At 45.7% G+C, this 22,023-nt stretch overlaps 2 protein-coding genes across 9 annotated transcripts in view; one reads left to right on the forward strand and one right to left on the reverse strand.

Annotated features, from left to right (window-relative positions):
* The window catches only part of PIP5K1C (phosphatidylinositol-4-phosphate 5-kinase type 1 gamma), a 243,409-nt gene extending 224,996 nt beyond the window's left edge, over positions 1–18,413 (reverse strand). For 3 of the 4 annotated variants that reach the window (XM_073563060.1, XM_073563061.1, XM_073563058.1), the window contains exon 1: positions 18,259–18,412. In XM_073563060.1, coding sequence (XP_073419161.1) covers positions 18,259–18,340 — 82 coding nt within the window. In that variant the 5' untranslated portion in view covers positions 18,341–18,412. Of the gene's footprint in view, positions 1–18,258 lie in introns of all 4 variants that reach the window. The other variant, XM_073563059.1, reaches the window with a different exon arrangement.
* A 132-nt stretch (positions 18,414–18,545) lies between these two features.
* TJP3 (tight junction protein 3) overlaps positions 18,546–22,023 on the forward strand; it is a 64,798-nt gene continuing 61,320 nt past the window's right edge. For 2 of the 5 annotated variants that reach the window (XM_073563050.1, XM_073563051.1), the window contains exon 1: positions 18,546–18,662. In XM_073563050.1, coding sequence (XP_073419151.1) covers positions 18,561–18,662 — 102 coding nt within the window. In that variant the 5' untranslated portion in view covers positions 18,546–18,560. Of the gene's footprint in view, positions 18,663–18,692; positions 18,850–19,057; positions 19,132–20,418; positions 20,465–22,023 lie in introns of those variants that run through there. The other 3 variants (XM_073563053.1, XM_073563055.1, XM_073563056.1) reach the window with 3 other exon arrangements.

Here is a 22,023-nt window from a genome sequence, read left to right on the forward strand (position 1 = left end):
ATAAGTTCCTTAAGGGGTCTAGTTTCCAAAATGTAGTCACTTGTTGGGGGTTTCCACTGTTTAGGAACATCAGGGGCTCTCCAAACACAACATGGCATCCAATCTCAATTTCAGCCAATTCTGCGTTGAAAAAGTCAAACTGTGCTCCTTCCCTTGCGAGCTCTGCCATGCGCCGAAAAAGTGGTTTACCCCCACATATGGGGTATCGGCGTATTCAGGAGAAATTGCACAACAAATTTTGTGGTTCATTTTCTCTTTTAACACTTGTGAAAATAAAAAAAAAAATTGGTTCTGAAGTAAATTTTTTGCAAAAAAAGTTAAATGTTAATTTTTTCCTTCCACATTGCTTTAGTTCCTGTGAAGCACGTAAAGGGTTAATAAACTTCTTGAATGTGGCTTTGAGCACCTTGAGGGGTCTAGTTTTTAGAACGGTGTCACTTTTGGGTATTTTCTGTCATGTACACCCCTCAAAATGACATTAAATATGATGTGGTCCCTAAAAAAAATGGTTTTGTAAATTTTGTTGTAAAAATTAGAAATCGCTGGTCAACTTTTTACCCTTGTAACTTCCTAACAAAAAAAAAAATTTTGTTCCAAAATTGTGCTGATGTAAAGTAGACATGTGGGAAATGTTATTCATTAAGAAATTTGTGTGACATCTCTCTGATTTAAGGGCATAAAAATGTAAAGTTTTAAAATTGCAACATTTTCAACATTTTCACCATATTTCCGTTTTTTTCATAAATAAACACAAAACATATCGAAGAAATTTTATGACTAACATGAAGTACAATATGTCACGAAAAAACTCAGAATCAGCGGGATCCATTAAAGCGTTCCAGAGTTATAACCTCATAAAGTGACAGTGGTCAGAATTGTAAAAAAAGCTGCAAACTGGCTCTGTCACTAAGGGATTAAACTCACCAAATGCATAATTCCACTGAATCCCTCGTCTCCTGTAAGAAAACAAACAGAAAAGAAACCAAAACATCAATATCCCTCATCTGTTCGTCATTCTGTCCCACAATGTAATCCATGTCATGGGGAGTAACAGTTTTCAACCTAGACGTGGACAAGATGCGACAGGCTTAGAATCACTGATGAATGAGCTGCTGCGAACTCTGCGTCAGTGACTATTGATGACGTCATCGAGGTTACTGCGTTCCCAGCAGGGTCGAATAACGGTAACCTTGAAGAAATCCCCACTGCGAGTTCAAAGCAGCTGAAATTCATCACAGTGAACTGCACTGTGAGAGTTTCTCACGGAGCTACCAGGGATGTCACTGAGGTCACCGCAGTACAGTAGCCCGGCTGGGAACGCAGCCTCAGTGTCCAGCATTAACCTTGATGACGTCGCCGCTAGTCACTGACGCTGCACTTGCAATACCTCAATACATACCTCAATACCTGCAATACATCAGTGGTTCTCAGCCTGGACGGTCGCATCTTGGCACCATTCAGGATGAAAACTGTTTAGCCCCCAGACATGGATTACAGCGTGGGGCAGAACGATGGACAGGTGAGTGATAATGGAGTTTATTTTTGTTTTATTACAGAAGACGAGGGCTTCGGTGGAATTAGGCGTTAGGCGAGTATAAAACGGTGTTAGTTCTCTTTTTTGTTTTTTAAAAAAATGAAAATTGTGTTTTGTTTTTTTTCAAATAAAATACTTTATTTTGGCTGGGTGATTATTTACAATGTAACTGTCGGATTAGTAATGGATAGGTGTCTTAAAGACGCTTCTCCATTACTAAGCCGTGGGCTTGAAGTCATCTGACAATACAAAGGTGACATCAACTCCACAAAAATGAACCCCACTTGCCACCGCTACATGGCAAGTTGGAAGAGCCGATCAAAGCAAAAAAAGAGTTGGCTGTGGAATGCTATTTTCAGGCTGGGCAGGAGAGGGGGGCAATATCCATGGCCCCTTACCAGACTGAAAATACCAGCCCCCAGCCATTTTTTGCTTTTTTTTTTTTTTTAATTTACATAATTAAAAAATTCGGCGTGGGGACCCTTCTATCCTTCGATCACAGCTGCGGGGTCACACTGTCTTTTGACTGCATGTCAACCGTGGCTGTCTGATCAGCGGTGATGATTTTAGGTGCGGTGTTTGCCAAGTGTCATGTACATGACAGCGTGGCAAACACTGGATGTTCGGGATCCGGGTTCGGGTACACAAGCTTTTGGTAACTGTTTAGCCGAAACTGATTATTCATACAGTTGTGTGAAAAAGTGTTTGCCCTCTTCCTGATTTATTATTCTTTCGTATATTTCTTACTTTTAAATATTTCAAATCACCAAACAAAAACTAAATATAAAGACAACAAAATGCAGTTTTTAAAATGAAGGTGTTTATTATTAAAGGAAAAGAAATCCAAACCTACAGGGCCCTGTTTGAGAAAGGGATTGCCCCTTAGGCCAATTTCACATTAGCGTTTTTTTACGCAGCGCATCGTGCGCAATACAAATGCATGCAAAAAACGCATCTGCGTTTTTTCTGCGCATTCGTTCTCTAGGGGTTAAAACCAGTGTCTACACATTTACGCCAAAAAAGCATGCGCACGAAAATGCAGACAAACACATGTCCATGAGCACGCCTGCATTCCCATAGACTAATGCGTTATTTTGTCGCATTCTGTGCGCAAGCGTTTTTTAGGCCTTTCAGCAGACCCAAAAATGCGCCTAGGCACACAAGACGAAAAAACGCATGCGCATGTATGAAGTTAACACGTGTGTGTTTGCTATACCGCCAGTTTCTGCCCGCCATTACCAAGCAGCAGTCTACCATCACTGCACGGTGGACTCCAGGCTGCGAACGCACCTCATTACCATCTTTTATTATTTGGTGCGTTCCGCCGAGCCCTAACACCTATCATGGGAGTTTAACACCTCTGATGCCGCTGTGAACAGTTACAGCAACATCGCGGGGAATCAAACAGGAAGGGAGCTCTTTGTGTGCTTCCATGAGCACAACACAATGCAATCGTGTTGTGCTGATGGTCTCCATGGTGACCCCCAGATACAAGATAGCAGCAAGCTGAGACGCCTTCTTCCTTGCCTGTCAAAAATTGATCTGATACACCGCAGCGCAGAAGCATTGCAGAGTATCAGATCAGATATCTGTTACTGTGCAGTGATTTCCCATCCTGGGACAATGTAAAAATTAAAACTTTTAAAAAGTGTAAAATTATTTTTTTTAAAAAAACATTGCCAAATATAGGAAAAAAAAAAAAAGACACATATTTGGTATCGCAACATAAAGAACGACCCGCTCTATAAAACTGTCCCACTAGTTAACCCCTTCAGTGAAAAAAACAGCAAATAATGCTTTATAATCATACCGCTGAACAAAAAGTGCAATAAAACAATCAAAAACACAACTTAAAAACGGTACTGCGGAAGTGAAAACATCTCGTCTCGCAAAAAAAAAAAAAAAATAAAAAAAAAAAAAACAAGCCATCAGAAAGCTCCATCAGCGGAAAATTAAAGTTATAGCTCTCAGAATAAAGCAATGCAAAAATAATTATTTTATGTAAAATAGTTATTGTGTAAAAGAGCCAGAACATAACAAAAATAATATAAATGAGGTATTGCTGTAATCACATTGACACAGAATAAAGCTGCCTTATCAATTTTACCACACGCGGTACAAAAAAAAAAAATTCCTGAATTGCTGTTTTTGTTCATTTTGCCTCCCAAAGATCAGAATAGAAAGCGATCAAAAAATGTCATGTGCCCGAAAATGGTACCAATGAAAACTCCTGCAAAAAACAAGCCCTCACTGACTGTCGGCCAAAATATGGAAAAATTATAGCTCTCAAAATATGCGGATTCATTTTTGCAATAAAAGGCATCTTTTAGAGTGTGACAGCAGCTGAATATAAAAACACAATGTAAATCTGGTATCGCTGTAATCGCACCGACCCGACAAATAAAGTCACCTAATCACTTATACCGCCCGAGGAACGGCATAAAAAAATAAAACCAATTCTTCTCCTGCTATAGATTTTTCCAGTAAGGCTTGGCAGACATGGATTACGGCGGAGGACAGAACGACGGAGAGATGAGGGATAGTTTTTGTTTGTTTTGTTTTTAATTTTAGTTTTATTACTGAAGACCAGTGATTCAGTGGAATTAGGCAAGTAAAACTGTTATTTATAAATAAAAATGGAAAACTGTTCGGCTTTTATTTTTGTACTTTACTCTTGCTGTGTCTTTATTTCCATGTAACTATAGGATTAGTAATGGATAGGTGTCTTCTAGACGCCTCTTTATTAGTAATCCGTGAGCTTGATGTCACCGAACACAAAAAGTGACATCAACCCCACAAATATGAACCCCACTTGCCACCGCTATAGGGCAAGTGGGAAGAGCCGGGCAAAGCAACAGAATTGTCGCATTTAATAGATGCGCTTTTTCTGGGCAGCTGCGGGCTGCTATTTTTAGGCTGGGGGGGGCAATATCCATGGCCCCTTACCAGCCTGAGAATATCAGCCCCCAGCTGATTTTTTTTTTTAATTATTTTAATATTTTTATTTCTATAGCACCGACATATTCCGCAGCACTTTACATTATAGAGGGGACTTGTACAGACAATAGACATTACAGCATAACAATAAACACATAGATCAAAACAGATACCAAGAGGAATGAGGGCCCTGCTCGCAAGCTTACAATCTATAAGATATTTTAATAATACTGCACGGGGACCCCTCTGTTCTTGAGAACTTCCCTTGCTGAAGTTGACAGCTGAGGGTTGCACCTGAGTCAATTGTCCCAGACGGATGGCAGGGGAAGGAGCCGGCGGCTGTGGCTAAAGGCTGTGCTGCTGCTAAAGGGAAATGAACATTCATTTCTCTTATAGCGCACACTGTGACAACTGTAGTTGCCAGCTTCCAAAAGACATCATACTCACCCTCCAGCGTGCCCTGCATCTCGTTGGTACCGATGCCCTTGCAGCTTCTCGTTGGTGCCGGCTTACAGCAGCACTCCCTGTGCTGAGCAATCACGTGGCACCGCTCAATAAGGTAATGAATATGCATGAGTCTCCACACCAATAGGCATGGAGTGAATATTGATTACCTTAATGAGCGGTGCCATGTGATCGCTCAGCACAGGAAGAGCTGCTGGAAGCCGGAACGAGGTGCTGCCAGGGTACGCTGGTGGGTGAGTAGGATGGGGTTTTTTTTGTAATAGGAAGCATGCATACATGGACGAGAGGGAGGGGGAGCTTGCTTTTTGGGAACATTATACTTAACATTTTGGATCACAATGATCTGGTGCTCTACGCTAAGCATCAGGGTTTACATCTAGATCTCCGAGTGACGCGATTCAGATGAAACCCCCGAGGAATCCATTCACTATAATGAGGCAGCAGAGTTCCTCTGGAACCAGTTTAGCAGTGTATTTTTCAAAACTGTGATCGACGACGCTTTTATGTACTCCTAAAAAAAAACTGACACCGTCGGATCACAGGTCCTATGGCATCCACAGTGCCTCCATCTGCCTCATTATAGGGAATCTCCCACCGGGGGTTCTGTCTGAATCACATATTTCAGAGATTTACATGGAAACCCCGGTGTAAGCGCTCAGTTTAGAGCACAGTACAAATGTAAGCTTAGCCTTACTGAGATCTTTGGGAGGCAGAATAAACAAATAAACAGCAGGTGAAGAATTGGTTTTATTTATTTTTTACGTCGTTCCTTGTGCGGTATTAAGTGATTAAGCGACTTAATCCTTTGGGTCAGTGTGATTACAGTGATACCAGGTTTATATCGGGTTTTTATGTTTGTCTGCTATCACACACTACAAGACCTTATTGTTGCAAAAATTAGTTATTGCATCACCATATTTTGAGAGCTATAATTTTTCCATATTTCGGCTGACAGTCATGTGACTGCTTGTTTTCTGCAGGACAAATTGATATTTTTCTTGGTACTATTTTTTGTCACATGATGTTTTTCGATCGCTTTGCATTCTGATTTTTTTTGTGGAGGCGGAATGAACAAAAGCCAACAATTAAGGAAGTTTTTTATTCTTTTTAATGCCATTCACAGTGTGGTAAAATAGATAAGGCAGCTTTATTCTTTGGGTCAGTACGATTACAGCGATACCCCATGTGTATAGTTTATGTTCTGACACTTCTACATAAAAACGTTTATAGAAAAAATAACTTTTGGCATCACTTTATTCTTAGAGCTATAACTTATTTTTCCGCAGATCATGATGTGTGGCAACTTTTTTTTTTGCAGGATAAGATGATGTTTTCAGCTACACCATTTTTATTTATCTTCGGTCTTTTTGATCACGTTTTATTCCACTTTTTCCAGCGGTATGAAAAAGCATAGTTTGCTACTGTTTTGTGTTTTTTTTTCTCTACAGTGTTCACCGAAGGGGTTAACCAGTGGGACACATAGATCAGGTTGTTCCGAATTCGGCGATACCAAATGTGTACTTTAATTTTTTTACATTAGTGTAGTTTTTTTTATTATATTGTAATTTTCTTTTTAACCTAGTCCCTTTATGGAACTTTCACCTTTTTAATTTCGATTGCAGGCATTATACCTACACTGAAAGCTTCTTAGAACATGCTGCGAGCACGGTCTGTAAAACTTCCCATAGCTTGGTGACCAAGGGGTTGTCATGATGACCTCTGGTCACTATAGCAACAATTGGGCCCCCGCTATGACGTCACAGGGTGTCGATCTGAAGGCAGAGGGAGCTCCCGGCCCTCTGCCTTCCTCCTGAATGTTGCAATAGCACTCAGACACAGCATTTAGGGGGTTAACTGCCAGGAGCGGTGCTGATCGGGCAGGAAGTGCAGTGCTGATATTTCAGCATCTCCTGCATGACCATGCTGTGATCGGACAGCCATACTTACTAACCAATCACAGCGATCTGGGTGCAGGGAGCGACGGCATGAGTCCCTGCACCTCTTCCCGTGCCTCTCAGCTGTCAGTGATAGTTCAAAGTCATTACGGGCATAGCATGTCATGGTGCAGGAACCGACACCCACTCATGACGTGCTAGGTCTGTCACTGAACGTCAAGGGATTAAGGGAGGACATGATGTTATTGACAGCTGAAAGAATCACTGGTGTTTTGTAGTAATGCAGGCTATGTCATGTAAACAAGCGTATAATTGGGCGTCATCAGACTAGATAGGATACCGATGCCAAATCTACTGACTGTTTATCCAATAGGGGCGAAATGCAGAGAAAAGAGAAGGGAACGTATTACTGAACCCTGAGAATCCCCGACAGTAAGGGGAAGAGGAGGAGGCTGATAGAGAAGAGCATAGTAAGGGAGAGCTGGTGGTCCGCAGTGTCAAATGGGTATTAGAATAGTGTGGGGGGGTATACAGGTTGGAGAGAACAACGAGGTAGGGAGTATGCAAACAGTGTGAAAAAGGGCACGATATGGAGAGGGGGCAGCGTGAAAAAGGGGCAGAGCATGAAGAGAGGAAAGCATGGCGGGGGACAGTGTGGGGATATAGCGTGTGTAAGGGAAAACTAGAGAGGAGATAATCATAGTATAGGCCGTGGTTCACAAGGGCGGATGGTGCGGCTGTTATAGCTGGTAACGGCAGAAGCAGTGTGGAGGGCGTAGCTCATTAAGGTGGACAGTGTGGAGGCCATATACTATAGGAGTCTTATTTAGGTCATATGGACAGATTTTTTAAGCAAAGGGCATTTTAATAGCACTTTTTGCACCATGTGGGGATGTGCTGCAAAAGACCGGAGAAGAGGGAATCTGGAGAGACAAGCTGCACATGTAACAAGTAATCATGGCGCTTAGACAAAATGGAAACAAAAAGAAAGAAAAGACTCAATTTAGAGAAGAGGTCACCCACAAGGTACACAGATGTAAATGGTTACTTGTAGATACTGACTGTCCCATCAGTACTGACGTTCCTGTATGGTGCGGAGTCTGGTAATGACTGATTACAACAACTCCCAGCATCTCTTTATCATTGTTAACCCCTCTCTGCCATTAGATGTACTATCCCGTCCATGTGCCCTGGTACTTACTGCCCATGGACGGGATAGTACGTCATAGCGATCAGCTGCGCTGACGGGGGGAGCACGGCTGATCACGGTCGAGTATCAGCTGATTCTCACAGCTGACACCCAGCACTGAGTGCAGGAGCGGTCACGGACTGCTGCTGGCACTTTAACCCCCGGAACACTGCGATAAAACATGATTGCAGCATTCCGGGAGCAGGCAGAGGGCTGACAGCCCCTCTGCCTTTGGATCAGAGACCCCGCGGAGAGACGCAGGGTCCCGATCACTGCCATGGAGACCCGATGTCGTCATGACTACATCCGGGTTACCAGAGCTGAGAGACTTCCTGTCATGCGCAGTGCTATGTGTTATGGAAGCTGCAGCGCTGTTAGCTTCTATAGCATGGCAAAGAGAATTACTTATATTTCCCCAGCATGCTACCAGATTTAATAAATACTTGAATTTAATCAATTATTGATAAAAAAGGGGTTGTTCTACGCAAATGTGCAACGTACCTCAAACAAAGGCGGTAACAATGTCGTGTGGCCATGCAAAATGTATGAGGCTGAAGCACATCGCCAATTGAGAAATTCTTCATGCTATTAAAAATGGACTTTCAATCCGATGTCTTCATATAGAGAAGTGCGTTGATATTCTTGCAAAGTAGTAGTATGACTACAATTACCATGATCCTTTGGAGTTCCACTTCCGCTATAATGTGATTGGATGAATGGAGGGAACATCCTCTCTGATTGGCTATGCAGAACTACCTAACGATTAAACTACATATACCAACATTCATTGGGTTGATTATTTGGTTAATGTGATTGGATGATCCTAATTGTGGTTCAATATGATTGGATGATGGGGGTTCTTAAGGAGCTTGCTGAGGTCATGATGCCACTCCCCCTGACGAAGGCACACCGCCAAAACGCGCGTTGGGGAAGAGGCACCATCATTGGAGCTTTGGTATGTATTAATTTGGGCTATTTATGTGATTTCTAGTTAGCGGCACATTTTCTAAGTAACTCCTTTGTATAGGGATGATGTGTAATTAAGCTTGCTGCTATCTGGTGGTGTAACCATTATGTTAGGCCGGTTTCACATTCGCGCTTTTGAGCGCAGCGACGGCCTGCGCACGGCCGCCGCTAAGACCGCCCCCTGCCCCGCCTCCACCGGTATCTCTGCCTCCGGGCGCATGACGTTGCATGCGTCCCCTATCTTCATCACAGAGGGAGCAGGCCGTGCGCAGTGTGCGCACAGTCTGCGTTTGGCGGCGCATGCGTCCTTTTGACGGTGCGCCGAGCACAACCAAAATGCAACAGGTTGCGTTTGGCGCTGCTCGGCGCACCGTCAAAAGGACGCATGCGCCGCCAAACGCAGACTGTGCGCAGACTGCGCACGGCCTGCGCCCTCTGTGATGAAGATAGGGGACGCACGACGCATGCAACGTCATGCGCCCGGAGGCGGAGATACCGGTGGAGGCGGGGCAGGGGGCGGGGCTTAGCGGCGGCCGTGCGCAGGCCGTCGCTGCGCTCAAAAGCGCGAATGTGAAACCGGCCTTAGTTATTTTTGAGTGATATTTATGGTTACATCATTCCTATTCACATTAATGTTTATGATTATATGACATTTTTACCTGCTCCTTTTTTAGTGCCGCTTGTTGTTTGGTTCTTTTGGGCTCATAACCATGCACTATTGGTACTTTTTTGGATTTTTGCAATGTCTATATATATGAATAAAAAGTTTTGAGTATGTTCAGCGTACGCGCTTTTCTTTTTTTATGGTTTCAGCTTCTATAGCATGCAGATCTGTGTAAAAGAATTAAATTAAAAAAAAAAAATTAAAATTGTAAAACAAATGTAAAAAAACATCAATATTTATTCCATCAATAAATATTTGAATTAAAAAAATCTATAAAATAAAAGTAGACATATTTAGTATCGCCGCGTCCGTAACAACCTATAAAATTGTCCCTCTAGTTAATCCCTTTAGTGACACCATTAAAAAAAAAAAAGGCAAAAAAACAATGCTTTATCATCATACCGCCGAACAAATAGTGGAGTAACACGCGATCAAAAAGACATATATAAATAAATGTGGTGCCGCTGAAAACATCATCTTGTCCCGCAAAAAACAGGCCGTCATATAGCTCCATCACCGCAAAAAAAAAAAAAAAAAAAGCTATAGCTCACAGATAAAAGCGATGCAAAAATATTTTTTATAGAAAATAGATTTTATTGTATAAAAGCGCCAAAACATCTAAAAAAAAAAACGATGAGACACAGACACAGGTAGACCCACTCAAATGTGTCTATGCACATGTCAGCGTGTTTTCCCGCACCGTGTGTCCATGTGTAAAACACGCACATGTCCGTTTTCACCCAGACACACAGGCCGCAAACGGAGAACAGTGCACAGTCGCCGGGGAAGAAGCGCTACTGTAAGCGGTTCCCCAGCGGCAGGTGCTGAACGCGGCTGTCATCCATTCTCCCCTGCTCTGCCAGCAAGCAGAGGAGAATGAATAACTCACCTGCTGTGACCTCCGGACCGTGGAAGAATGAGGTCACGGCTGTTCAAGCTCTGACACAGTGACCTCATCACTTGCATTTCCCCATGGTCCGGAGGTCACAGCTTGTCAATTTTTCATTCATTCATTCTCCTCTTCTCACGCTGATCAGGGCAGAGAAGGGGAGAATGGATGACAGACTGCTTCAGCACCAGCCCAGGGGAAGAGTGCTTACAGTAGCACTTCTTCCCCGGCGGCCATCCGTGTGGTCCTGATGTGGCACACGGATGGCACGCGTAGTACACACACACACGGACACTGATATCCTCAGTACCGGTTTTTCTGATACCGGAAATATCAGGACATGTGAAACTGACCTTACAAAAAGAAGAAAGGGCGCCAAGACTTACCAAAAGGAGCACAGAAATGGAAGAAAGGGAGGCAAAAGCTGCTTCCTCAAGGGCCACTGAAACGTCTCAGCAGAGACTGTGCCTCCACCGTGTACAGACGGGAGGGAAGCAGCGAGACGTACAGGTGCACATGCTATCCACAGGGGGAGATGGCGTACAGGTGCACATGCTATCCACAGGGGGAGATGGCGTACAGGTGCACATGCTATCCACAGGGGGAGATGGCGTACAGGTGCACATGCTATCCACAGGGGGAGATGGCGTACAGGTGCACATGCTATCCACAGGGGGAGATGGCGTACAGGTGCACATGCTATCCACAGGGGGAGATGGCGTACAGGTGCACATGCTATCCACAGGGGGAGATGGCGTACAGGTGCACATGCTATACACAGGTGGAGATGGCGTACAGGTGCACATGCTATACACAGGTGGAGATGGCATACAGGTATATACTACATACAGGTGAGATGGCATACAGGTATATACCACATACAGGTGAGATGGCATACAGGTATATACCACATACAGGTGAGATGGCATACAGGTATATACCACATACAGGTGAGATGGCATACAGGTATATACTACATACAGGTGAGATGGCATACAGGTGTATATAGTATATACAGGTGAGATGGCATACAGGTGTATATAGTATATACAGGTGAGATGGCATACAGGTGTATATAATATATACAGGGGGAGATGACATACAGGTATATGCTATATACAGGGGAAGATGACATACAGGTATATACTATATACAGGTGGAGATGACATACAGGTATATACTATATACAGGTGGAGATGGCATACAGGTATATACTATATACAGGTGGAGATGGCATACAGGTATATACTATATACAGGTGGAGATGGCATACAGGTATATACTATATACAGGTGGAGATGGCATACAGGTATATGCTACATACAGGGGGAGATGGCGTACAGGTGTATACAATAAATACAGGGGGAGATGACATACAGGTATATACTATATACAGGTGGAGAAGGCATACAGGTATATACTGTATACAGGTGAGATGGCATACAGCTATATACTATTGTGGTATAGTGACCACTGTGTCCGCTAGGGGGTGCTGTGTGGGTGTCCCAGGATGGACGAATAGCCTTGTCCAGAGTGGTAACAGGAGCAGGGTGCTAAAGGATCGTTATGTATCTCAAGGTGGGTGGCCTTGGGATGGAGGCTTGCTTATGTGCTGATCAGCAGAGCTGATCTTTCGTTCCAATGTGTCAGGGAAAAGTCTTCAGGTAGCTGGAAAGATGGGCGATACCAGCTACCTACAAATCCACCCAAGGGTGGGTCTAGAACCCCATACTAAAGAATGTTTGAATGCTTGTAGGACCTGTGATGAGGTCATAGCCATGTGACCCGGTGGGCTTGGCTACAGACCATATAAGGTGGACAGGGTAGGTCACATGAGTGGATGCTTGGACCCGGTTGGTCCGTTGTGGAAGGTCCTGCTGGGAGATAGGGCTTCCTGCCTGACAGCACGTGAATGCTGTGAGTAATGGCTGCAAGCGTCTGACAGTTCCCAAGGAGGAGGAATGAACGTCTGCAGTGAGCTGAAGCAGCTATGAGAAGGTATCTGTGAGGCTGAAGAGCCTGAGTACTGGACATTGCGTAACCTGTGTGACCACAGGCTTAACAGAGGGAAGCTCTGTCATGAACGCTATGCTGATTATATGAACTTTATGTTGCTCCTGTGGGTTTATGATGTCTGAATAAACCGCATGGATTGTTATTGTTTTATGGAAAACCCGTGCCGGACATGATTATTTGGCTGCCAAGCAAGTATCCCCAACCTTGAATGACAGCACTACCTAACACTATATACAGGTATATACTATATACAGGGAGAGATGACATACAGGTGTATATACTATATACAGGGAGAGATGACATACAGGTATACACAATATACAGGGAGAGATGACATACAGGTATACACTATATACAGGAGGAGATGACATACAGGTATACACTATATACAGGAGGAGATGACATACAGGTATATACTATATACAGGGAGAGATGACATACAGATGTATATACTATATACAGGGAGAGATGACATACAGATGTATATACTATATACAGGGAGAGATGACATACAGGTATACACAATATACAGGAGGAGACGACATACAGGTATATACAGGGGGAGACGACATACAGGTATATACAGGGGGAGACGACATACAGGTATATACAGGGGGAGACGACATACAGGTATATACTATATACAGGGAGAGATGACATACAGGTATACACAATATACAGGAGGAGATGACATACAGGTATATACTATATACAGGAGGAGATGACATACAGGTATATACTATATACAGGGGGAGATGACATACAGGTGTTTATACTATATACAGGAGGAGAGGACCTACAGGTATATACTATATATAGGTGAGATGACACAGGTATATACAGGGGGAGATGACACGGGTATATACTATATACAGGGGGAGATGACATACAGGTGTTTATACTATATACAGGAGGAGAGGACCTACAGGTATATACTATATATAGGTGAGATGACACAGGTATATACAGGGGGAGATGACACGGGTATATACTATATACAGGGGGAGATGACATACGGGTATATACTATATACAGGGGGAGATGACATACAGGTATATACTATATACAGGAGGAGAGGACCTACAGGTATATACTATATACAGGGGAGATGACATACAGGCATATGCTACATACAGGGGGAGATGACATACAGGCATATGCTACATACAGGGGGAGATGACATACAGGTATATACTATATACAGGAGGAGATGACATACAGGTATACACTATATACAGGAGGAGATGACATACAGGTATATACTATATACAGGGAGAGATGACATACAGATGTATATACTATATACAGGGAGAGATGACATACAGATGTATATACTATATACAGGGAGAGATGACATACAGATGTATATACTATATACAGGGAGAGATGACATACAGATGTATATACTATATACAGGGAGAGATGACATACAGGTATACACAATATACAGGAGGAGATGACATACAGGTATACACTATATACAGGAGGAGATGACATACAGGTATACACTATATACAGGAGGAGATGACATACAGGTATATACTATATACAGGGAGAGATGACATACAGATGTATATACTATATACAGGGAGAGATGACATACAGATGTATATACTATATACAGGGAGAGATGACATACAGGTATACACAATATACAGGAGGAGACGACATACAGGTATATACAGGGGGAGACGACATACAGGTATATACAGGGGGAGACGACATACAGGTATATACAGGGGGAGACGACATACAGGTATATACTATATACAGGGAGAGATGACATACAGGTATACACAATATACAGGAGGAGATGACATACAGGTATATACTATATACAGGAGGAGATGACATACAGGTATATACTATATACAGGGGGAGATGACATACAGGTGTTTATACTATATACAGGAGGAGAGGACCTACAGGTATATACTATATATAGGTGAGATGACACAGGTATATACAGGGGGAGATGACACGGGTATATACTATATACAGGGGGAGATGACATACAGGTGTTTATACTATATACAGGAGGAGAGGACCTACAGGTATATACTATATATAGGTGAGATGACACAGGTATATACAGGGGGAGATGACACGGGTATATACTATATACAGGGGGAGATGACATAAGGGTATATACTATATACAGGGGGAGATGACATACAGGTATATACTATATACAGGAGGAGAGGACCTACAGGTATATACTATATACAGGGGAGATGACATACAGGCATATGCTACATACAGGGGGAGATGACATACAGGCATATGCTACATACAGGGGGAGATGACATACAGGTATATACTATATACAGGAGGAGATGACATACAGGTATACACTATATACAGGAGGAGATGACATACAGGTATATACTATATACAGGGAGAGATGACATACAGATGTATATACTATATACAGGGAGAGATGACATACAGATGTATATACTATATACAGGGAGAGATGACATACAGATGTATATACTATATACAGGGAGAGATGACATACAGATGTATATACTATATACAGGGAGAGATGACATACAGGTATACACAATATACAGGAGGAGATGACATACAGGTATATACTATATACAGGAGGAGATGACATACAGGTATATACAGGGGGAGACGACATACAGGTGTATATACTATATACAGGGAGAGATGACATACAGGTATACACAATATACAGGGAGAGATGACATACAGGTATACACTATATACAGGAGGAGATGACATACAGGTATACACTATATACAGGAGGAGATGACATACAGGTATATACTATATACAGGGAGAGATGACATACAGATGTATATACTATATACAGGGAGAGATGACATACAGATGTATATACTATATACAGGGAGAGATGACATACAGGTATACACAATATACAGGAGGAGACGACATACAGGTATATACAGGGGGAGACGACATACAGGTATATACAGGGGGAGACGACATACAGGTATATACAGGGGGAGACGACATACAGGTATATACTATATACAGGGAGAGATGACATACAGGTATACACAATATACAGGAGGAGATGACATACAGGTATATACTATATACAGGAGGAGATGACATACAGGTATATACTATATACAGGGGGAGATGACATACAGGTGTTTATACTATATACAGGAGGAGAGGACCTACAGGTATATACTATATATAGGTGAGATGACACAGGTATATACAGGGGGAGATGACACGGGTATATACTATATACAGGGGGAGATGACATACAGGTGTTTATACTATATACAGGAGGAGAGGACCTACAGGTATATACTATATATAGGTGAGATGACACAGGTATATACAGGGGGAGATGACACGGGTATATACTATATACAGGGGGAGATGACATACGGGTATATACTATATACAGGGGGAGATGACATACAGGTATATACTATATACAGGAGGAGAGGACCTACAGGTATATACTATATACAGGGGAGATGACATACAGGCATATGCTACATACAGGGGGAGATGACATACAGGCATATGCTACATACAGGGGGAGATGACATACAGGTATATACTATATACAGGAGGAGATGACATACAGGTATACACTATATACAGGAGGAGATGACATACAGGTATATACTATATACAGGGAGAGATGACATACAGATGTATATACTATATACAGGGAGAGATGACATACAGATGTATATACTATATACAGGGAGAGATGACATACAGATGTATATACTATATACAGGGAGAGATGACATACAGATGTATATACTATATACAGGGAGAGATGACATACAGGTATACACAATATACAGGAGGAGATGACATACAGGTATATAATATATACAGGAGGAGATGACATACAGGTATATACAGGGGGAGACGACATACAGGTATATACTATATACAGGGAGAGATGACATACAGGTATACACAATATACAGGAGGAGATGACATACAGGTATACACTATATACAGGAGGAGATGACATACAGGTATATACTATATACAGGAGATGACATACAGGTATATACTATATACAGGGGGAGATGACATACAGGTGTTTATACTATATACAGGAGGAGAGGACCTACAGGTATATACTATATATAGGTGAGATGACACAGGTATATACAGGGGGAGATGACACGGGTATATACTATATACAGGGGGAGATGACATACAGGTATATACTATATACAGGGGAGAGGATATACAGGTATATACTATATACAGGGGAGAGGATATACAGGTATATACTATATACAGGAATAGATGACATACAGGTATACACTATATACAGGAGGAGAGGACCTACAGGTATATACTATATACAGGGGAGATGACATACAGGTATATACTATATACAGGGGAGATGACATACAGGTATATACTATATACAGGAGGAGATGACATACAGGTATATACTATATACAGGAGGAGATGACATATAGGTATATACTATATACAGGAGATGACATACAGGTATATACTATATACAGGGGGAGATGACATACAGGTATATACTATATACAGGAGATGACATACAGGTATACACTATATACAGGAGGAGATGACATACAGGTATATACTATATACAGGAGATGACATACAGGTATATACTATATACAGGGGGAGATGACATACAGGTGTTTATACTATATACAGGAGGAGAGGACCTACAGGTATATACTATATATAGGTGAGATGACACAGGTATATACAGGGGGAGATGACACGGGTATATACTATATACAGGGGGAGATGACATACAGGTATATACTATATACAGGGGAGAGGATATACAGGTATATACTATATACAGGGGAGAGGATATACAGGTATATACTATATACAGGAATAGATGACATACAGGTATACACTATATACAGGAGGAGAGGACCTACAGGTATATACTATATACAGGGGAGATGACATACAGGTATATACTATATACAGGGGAGATGACATACAGGTATATACTATATACAGGAGGAGATGACATACAGGTATATACTATATACAGGAGGAGATGACATACAGGTATATACAGGAGGAGAGGACCTACAGGTATATACTATATACAGGAGGAGTGGACCTACAGGTATATACTATATACAGGGGAGATGACATACAGGTATATACTATATACAGGAGGAGATGACATACAGGTATATACTATATACAGGGGAGAGGATATACAGGTATATACTATATACAGGAGAGGACCTACAGGTATATACTATATATAGGTGAGATGACACAGGTATATACAGGGGGAGATGACACGGGTATATACTATACACAGGGGAGTGGATATACTATATACAACGCCGGGCTCTCCAGCTAGTAATACATATAGTAGAAGCTATGCTGTTACCTCTACCCTATCCAGTAGGCGAGATGACACATTATATCCATAGCAGACTGTCCGCTGTTTCCTCTGTGCTACACACCCATTAGCAGGTAGATGACATATGTAGCAGCAGCCACATAGCACCCAGACACATGACAGATCGGTAGCGCATGCCCTCTGGGCCCGTCTTGCCATTCAGCCCCTGGACCACTACCTCCCAGCTGTAGTCCATATCCATCCCCGGTGTGTGTGTGCCTTCCACCTGCCATCCTTCCCCGGTATCTCCCGCAGGCGGGAGCGGATACGTGCTCCGGCCAGGAGGCGCTCACCTTCCTCAGGCTCCGCTGCGGACCCCCCGGCCGCCCGCTCCGGACTCTCAGCACATCCTTCCTCCTCCTCGGGCTCCTCCATCCTCTCCTATCCTCTCTGTACCGTTCTCCTGAGGTCTCGGCTCTTACGTCACTACGTCCTACGCAGCCTTACGTCACAGACAGCTGGGTTCCCTTCAATGAGGCGGGGTTTGGGATGTTGGGATCGCCATCTTGGTTGCTGGAAAAAGAAAAAAGTTTCCCAGTAAAAGCGAACGAGTGTAGAATAGAGGCACATGCACACCGGACTGGTGTCACTGGCCATGGCGGCCACAGGAATAATCCCTGGACTTGGGGAAAGTGGCCAGGAATGGCAGCATTCACACCGTAGTTACACCCTGCAGCTCGCGGGGATATGCACGGCGGTATAAAACCTAAAGCCATTCATTGCACTGGTGCAGCGTGTGGTGCTGGAAGCAGGGGAAGGGTTAAGGCGACGGTGTGCGTCCTGCGCGGCAGGGACAGGGTTAACCTGTAGATTCTCAGCAGATACCAGGAAGTGCTCAGAACCTGCAAGACACCTGTAGAGAGAGCAGCGGCGGAGCCTGCCAGGTACGGACACCCCCTATACCGACGGGTCCCCTATAGGACTGTGCCAGGTACGGACACCCCCTATACCGACGGGTCCCCTATAGGGCTGCGCCAGGTACGGACACCCCCTATACCGACGGGTCCCCTATAGGACTGCGCCAGGTACGGACACCCCCTATACCGACGGGTCCCCTATAGGACTGCGCCAGGTACGGACACCCCCTATACCGACGGGTCCCCTATAGGGCTGCGCCAGGTACGGACACCCCCTATACCGACGGGTCCCCTATAGGACTGTGCCAGGTACGGACACCCCCTATACCGATGGGTCCCCTATAGGACTGTGCCAGGTACGGACACCCCCTATACCAACGGGTCCCCTATAGGGCTGCGCCAGGTACGGACACCCCCTATACCGACGGGTCCCCTATAGGACTGTACCAGGTACGGACACCCCCCTATACCGACGGGTCCCCTATAGGACTGTGCCAGGTACGGACACCCCCTATGCCGACGGGTCCCCTATAGGACTGTGCCAGGTACGGACACCCCCTATACCGACGGGTCCCCTATAGGGCTGCGCCAGGTACGGACACCCCCTATACAGACGGGTCCCCTATAGGACTGTGCCAGGTACGGACACCCCCTATACCGACGGGTCCCCTATAGGACTGCGCCAGGTACGGACAGCCCATATACCGACGGGTCCCCTATAGGGCTGCGCCAGGTACGGACACCCCCTATACCGACGGGTCCCCTATAGGGCTGCGCCAGGTACGGACAGCCCATATACCGACGGGTCCCCTATAGGGCTGTGCCAGGTACGGACACCCCCTATACCGACGGGTCCCCTATAGGGCTGTGCCAGGTACGGACAGCCCATATACCGACGGGTCCCCTATAGGGCTGTGCCAGGTACGGACACCCCCTATACCGACGGGTCCCCTATAGGGCTGTGCCAGGTACGGACACCCCCTATACCGATGGGTCCCCTATAGGACTTGCCAGGTACGGACACCCCCTATACCGACGGGTCCCCTATAGGGCTGCGCCAGGTACGGACACCCCCTATACCGACGGGTCCCCTATAGGGCTACGCCAGGTACGGACAGCCCTTATACTGACGGAGCCCCTATACTGACGGGTCCCCTATAGGACTGTGCCAGGTACGGACACCCCCTATACCGACGGGTCCCCTATAGGGCTGCGCCAGGTACGGACACCCCCTATACCGACGGGTCCCCTATAGGGCTACGCCAGGTACGGACAGCCCCTATGCCGACGGGTCCCCTATAGGGCTGCGCCAGGTACGGACACCCCCTATGCCGACGGGTCCCCTATAGGGCTACGCCAGGTAAGGACACCCCCTATGCCGACGGGTCCCCTATAGGGCTACGCCAGGTAAGGACACCCCCTATGCCGACGGGTCCCCTATAGGGCTACGCCAGGTAAGGACACCCCCTATGCCGACGGGTCCCCTATAGGGCTACGCCAGGTAAGGACACCCCCTATGCCGACGGGTCCCCTATAGGGCTACGCCAGGTAAGGACACCCCCTATGCCGACGGGTCCCCTATAGGGCTGCGCCAGGTACGGACACCCCCTATACCGACGGGTCCCCTATAGGGCTGCGCCAGGTACGGACACCCCCTATACCGACGGGTCCCCTATAGGGCTGCGTCAGGTACGGACCCCCCTATACCGACGGGTCCCCTATAGGACTATGCCAGAGACGGACACCCCCTATACCGACGGGTCCCCTATAGGACTATGCCAGGTATGGACACCCCCCTATGCCGACGGGTCCCCTATAGGACTGCGCCAGGTACGGACACCCCCTATGCCGACGGGTCCCCTATAGGACTGCGCCAGGTACGGGCACCCCCTATGCCGACGGGTCCCCTATAGGACTGCGCCAGGTACGGGCACCCCCTGTACCGACGTGTCCCCTATAGGACTGCGCCAGGTACGTACACTCCCTGTACAGACGGGTCCCCCTATAGGACTATGCCAGGTACGGACACCCCCTATACCGATGGGTCCCCTATAGGACTGCGCCAGGTACGGACACCCCCTGTACCGATGGGTCCCCTATAGGACTGCGCCAGGTACGGACACCCCCTATACCGACGGGTCCCCTATAGGACTATGCCAGGTACGGACACCCCCCTATGCCGACGGGTCCCCTATAGGACTGCGCCAGGTACGGACACCCCCTATGCCGACGGGTCCCCTATAGGACTGCGCCAGGTACGGGCACCCCCTATGCCGACGGGTCCCCTATAGGACTGCACCAGGTACGGGCACCCCCTGTACCGACGTGTCCCCTATAGGACTGCGCCAGGTACGGACACCCCCTATACCGACGGGTCCCCTATAGGACTATGCCAGGTACGGACACCCCCTATACCGACGGGTCCCATATAGGGCTGCGCCAGGTACGGACACCCCCTATACCGACGGGTCCCCTATAGGACTATGCCAGGTACGGACACCCCCTATCCCGACTGGTCCCCTATAGGACTATGCCAGGTACGGACACCCCCTTTACCGACGGGTCCCTTATAGGACTGCGCCAGGTACGTACACTCCCTGTACAGACGGGTCCCCCTATAGGACTATGCCAGGTACGGACACCCCCTATACCGATGGGTCCCCTATAGGACTGCGCCAGGTACGGACACCCCCTGTACCGATGGGTCCCCTATAGGACTGCGCCAGGTACGGACATCCCCTGTACCGATGGGTCCCCCTATAGGACTGTGCCAGGTACGGGGGACCGACTGGTCACCTATAGGACTGCGCCAGGTACGGACACGCCCCTGTACCAATGGGTCCCCTATAGGACTGCGCCAGGTCCGGACACCCCCTATACTGTCGTGTCCCCTATAGGACTGTGACAGGTACAGACACTCCCTATACCGACGGATCCCCCATAGGACTGCGCCAGGTACGGACACCCCCTATACCGACGTGTCCCCTATAGGACTATGCCAGGAACAGACACCCCCTATACCAACCGGTCCCCTATAGGATTGCACCAGGTATGTATACCCCCTATAGGACTGTGCCAGGTGCAGACACCCCCTATACCAACGGGTCCCCTATTGGACTGTGCCAGGTACGGACACCCCCTATTCCGACGGGTCCCCCTATAGGACTGTGCCAGGTACAGACACCCCCCATACCAACCGGT

Source organism: Dendrobates tinctorius, unplaced genomic scaffold (assembly GCF_039654945.1).
Source record: "Dendrobates tinctorius isolate UK_male_01 unplaced genomic scaffold, ASM3965494v1 ptg000377l, whole genome shotgun sequence".
NCBI lineage: Eukaryota > Metazoa > Chordata > Amphibia > Anura > Dendrobatidae > Dendrobates > Dendrobates tinctorius.